Below are 3,954 nucleotides of genomic sequence, written 5' to 3'. Positions count from 1 at the left end.
ATTAGAACAGATCTGAAAAGAATTCTTGAAGAACCATCCACCAGTCCAATGAATCACCAACATTAAAGACAAACAATAAAATCAAATTCCTATCAGATAAACTCAGCCTACTTCAACTAATTTTCGTTTGCCCTAGCCTCGAGAAAAATAAGAGAATTGCATAAGATTGGCATGTCAAGAATGATTCTTTTAGGGGAGATCTGAGCCCACTACTTGTAGTCAACGAAGGGGCACTAAATATGGGTTGACATGACCATAAACCTGAGGTGATCAGCCTATTATATCATTAATTAAAAACAATTCATTAATTTTGTTGACTGAGCCAACCTGTCCTTCAAACTAGAAAAAAATTCACAAATAAAATTCCCTTTTAGGGGCCAACTTGGTCCTTCATTTTAGACTGGTTTCATAACGAAAATCATCATATTTGGAGTGGCCGACTTGCACAGCTCAGAACCAATATAAATTATTCAAAATTCTCCTAGATTGGAAATAGTTGATTCAGAAATTTTGCCTTGTATTATGCAGTCACAAATCTCAGCAACACAGTTATAGAGTTGGCAAGACAAGAGTGGATGCCACTGTACAATGTACAGACATGTTTCAGGAATTACTCTTCTTCATATTCCGCCATTTATCCTTCAATTCAGTAGGTAAACGTGACTTGTCAAAAATCCCTTTCCCATGTTCCCATATGCGTTTCCACGGGATTCCATTGGTTTTGCCCATCGCAAATTTCTCCATACCTTCCTGTGTGAAAAAAAACTGCCCTCAAAATGAGCCAATGATCCACGAACATGCAATCAAAATGGTTACTAATAAAAACATGCAGAAAGAGAAAAGAAAAATTAAGTCTGCATGAAAGGAGGTCCACCTTCAAAGCCTCCTCTTCAGCCTTTGTCCAAACTAACTTATTCCTACGTGCACCAGGCAGACGACAGGTTCCTCTGCACATGACAACTAGTATAGTAAATTGTTCTAAAGCAAAAGATATTGAACGTTTTATCTTTTCATTCAATAAATCCTTAAATGATGGCTGCCAGGAATTTAGCTTCGAAACAAATCTTCAAATACAGAAAGTGGTGGATTAAAATTTAAATGCTGTGGAAGAATTCAAATTCCTTGTGTCCCAAGATTGTGTTCCTAAATACCTCATTGTGGATTTCCTATTACGTAAGTGGTATTTCCCATCATCAATATTACCATCTTCAAGATCTCCACCATGCATATCATCGTCAGCTTCATTCTGTTCACATGGTAGATCATTTTCAATTCCACCAGGTCTTTTATCTCCATGAACAGAAATTCCAGAACTTTTGCTAAACGCATGTTTTCTCTTGGAACCTGAACTAAAATCACTTGTATGACTAAAAATCTCTTCAGAAGTCTTCATTTTGTTGGCACATGCTTCCCCTCCTTTTTCACATTCCTTATGATTGTTGTTCCGTGCTCGCTGTTCTTTACCTTGGACTGACCTGATATTTAGGAATGCAAGTAATCTCTTTTTGGATTCTATAGCTAAGTTGCAGGAAACGCAGGGGTAGGGTCCGTTTCCGTACGGAAACGAAACGGAAACGCTTTCCGCGTACCGTACGGCCTAGAAACGCGTTTCCGGCCGTACGGGCACGTTTCCCGAAATGGAAACGTGCCCGTATGGCCGGAAACGCGTTTCCAGGCCGTACGGGCCCCGTTTCCTCCAAAAAATCACTTGTTTTTTTAATTTTTTAATTTTTTTTTTTTCTAATTAGTTTGTGAATTTTTTTAGGGTTTCTAAGCTGTTCTAGAAACCATTTAATCTTAATCTTAATGTTAAAATGTTTAAGTAAATGTATCATTAATGCTTTATGATTGCACATATATATATTAATAATTTTTAAATGTTTTTAATATATATATATATATATATATATATATTCGCGTTTCCCCGTTTCCAAAATTTGGGGAGGTCGCGTTTCGTTTCGCTTCCGCGTTTCGTTTCGCTTCCCCGTTTCCCCGTTTCGTGCAACTTAGTTCTATAGCGTCTTTCTTTGCTTTTTGGTAAGCTACAAGGGCTCTTTTGTAAGAACAGACAAGGCAATCAAAAGTTTCACCTGGAATAGTAGATGCATCTAATTGAAAACATTTTTCATGCACAGCAATAGAACACCCACTGCAACAAGACAATACTCCGCCTTCTCTACATTTGAAACAAGTCTGTTCCTGACCATCTTTAGATGGTATCAGTAAATCCAATTCTGGTAACTCCTCTGCCTCGAGTGAATTGCGTTCCCTAGTAGTTGTGGCTTCTGAATTGCTTTCCTCCTTGGGTTCATCTGTTTCTCCTTCCAAGCAACAAACCCCATCATCTCTCCTCTCACTACAATGTGAATGACCATTAGAAGTTGACTTGGTGCCACTTGATAACTGCTGTAATTTTTCATCTCCAGAAATGTGGATTTCTAGTTTAGATCCAATATCCCGCATACCATTTCCAGTAGTTGTTTGAGAATCTTTCTGAAAATTCTGTGTTGAAGTGCATAAAGAATTGTTCTGGCAACCATTTTCAGAAACACTATATGTTTTTTCAATAATGCATTCACTTCTCTTTTCAATATTAGACTGAGAGCTATCTTTTCCACCATGCTTTAACCTCTTTTCACCTTCTGAACATATAGATTTGTATGGCAAGTCTGCTTCTCTATACAATCGCTTCCGACCTCCACTATTGTTACATTCTTTTCCTGTTGGTGATGGATGTGTATAATGTAACAAAGAAGGAAAGTGTCGTCCCTTAGAGACATCATAAACCAGCTGTAAACCAATAAATTAGTATTGTAAGCCAGACTGACATGAATGTTTTACACACACAACCAGAAATATTATTCTCGAAATAATGTCAGTCATCCAATATCAAATTCATTCTGCACTTTACCTGATCAAGAACTGGTCTATTCAGAGAAGCTTTCTTCATACGAACAAATTGATGTAAATCATACTTCAATGTTTCAATAGGATACTTCTCTAGTGTAGAAAGACAAGCATTTTTATCCTGTGAATAACAACACAATTGCATGAAATTATAAAAATACCATACTCAGTACCTGCAAATTTCCTCAGAATGTTAGGAAACAAAATGAATCAAAGATAGAGCTCGCTGTAATTCATTTTTAGAATAACACGTTGAAAATGTAAAGCTGCTGATCACTTTTGGTAGTTATCACAATACCAAGGACAGACACTGATGAAATGCAAGCATACCAATGTGGGCTATGTTATCTATCTGTGGGTATCCCATTCCATCACTGTATGTTCCCTTGCAGAATGTCTCTGCCACTACTTTAAAGTTCAGACCACTGAACTACTCAACTGCTCTGTTTGCAGCTGGTACAAAAGACACAAGGTGAGCATATAATTGACTTTAGCAGAAGCAAGAATTTAATCTTGGGAGGAAAAATGGAGGTTGAGCAGGAGTATTGGAGAATTAGGGTTTTGCAGAACCTAAGGCCAGAAGAGGAGCAAGCCAATTCAAGTGCAGGATACCATGGAAGGTCCCCCCTATCTTCTCTAAAGAAGGTACCCAGCAGTGTCGGCAAGGTGGGGGTATTAAGGGATGTGTACTAGGCGAGAAAACCACATCAAAAACTTTGGCGAACAATGGATGGTCAGAGGTGTTTAGGCAAAATGACATTTCTGACAGAAGGACAGTATCAGAATGAAAAGCACTTTATGATGTTGTTGGTGACAAGACTAAGTGTCAAGTGGAAGCAGGTGTTTCTGTCCTGTGCTATGTCCTTGTACCAACAGAGCATTATTTGCATGGTTACAAGGAAGAAGTTGGATGGCCAGAAAGTATCCCCAAAGTTTTTACTGTTCATAATTTGGTAGAGGATGGCCAAGGCAACGAGGAGTTTATTTTGAAGGAGTGTATTCAAAAAACTGAACTTCTTTCAGATCCGAACTCTGATGAGGATATTT

The 3,954-nt window shown here is 38.1% G+C and overlaps 2 protein-coding genes across 3 annotated transcripts; both read right to left on the bottom strand.

Annotated features, from left to right (window-relative positions):
• Positions 1–257: 257 nt before the first annotated feature.
• Positions 258–1,580, bottom strand: LOC149198936 (uncharacterized). 2 transcript variants are annotated; one of them, XM_089399330.1, is made up of 3 exons: positions 1,152–1,580; positions 875–947; positions 258–750 (listed from the first exon to the last, which is right to left on the bottom strand). In XM_089399330.1, exons 1-3 carry the CDS (start codon positions 1,391–1,393, stop codon positions 604–606), a joined length of 462 nt encoding a protein of 153 aa, XP_089255456.1. In that variant the 5' UTR covers positions 1,394–1,580; the 3' UTR covers positions 258–603. The 2 variants fall into 2 exon arrangements, with proteins under 2 accessions (XP_089255456.1, XP_089255457.1); XM_089399331.1 differs by having other exon boundaries at positions 258–746; positions 1,152–1,578.
• On the bottom strand, positions 1,461–3,274 carry LOC149198935 (uncharacterized). Its single transcript, XM_089400414.1, has 4 exons — positions 3,206–3,274; positions 2,912–3,028; positions 1,963–2,790; positions 1,461–1,475 (listed from the first exon to the last, which is right to left on the bottom strand). Exons 1-4 carry the CDS (start codon positions 3,272–3,274, stop codon positions 1,461–1,463), a joined length of 1,029 nt encoding a protein of 342 aa, XP_089256540.1.
• Between the last annotated feature and the right edge of the window lie 680 nt (positions 3,275–3,954).

This window comes from Pinus tabuliformis, chromosome 2_1, assembly GCF_031772625.1.
Source record: "Pinus tabuliformis cultivar Carrire ecotype Pingquan chromosome 2_1, CPIR1, whole genome shotgun sequence".
Lineage (NCBI taxonomy): Eukaryota > Viridiplantae > Streptophyta > Pinopsida > Pinales > Pinaceae > Pinus > Pinus tabuliformis.
The sequence above is the reverse complement of the archived record's forward strand: the minus strand, read 5'-3'. Positions and strand labels throughout refer to the sequence as shown.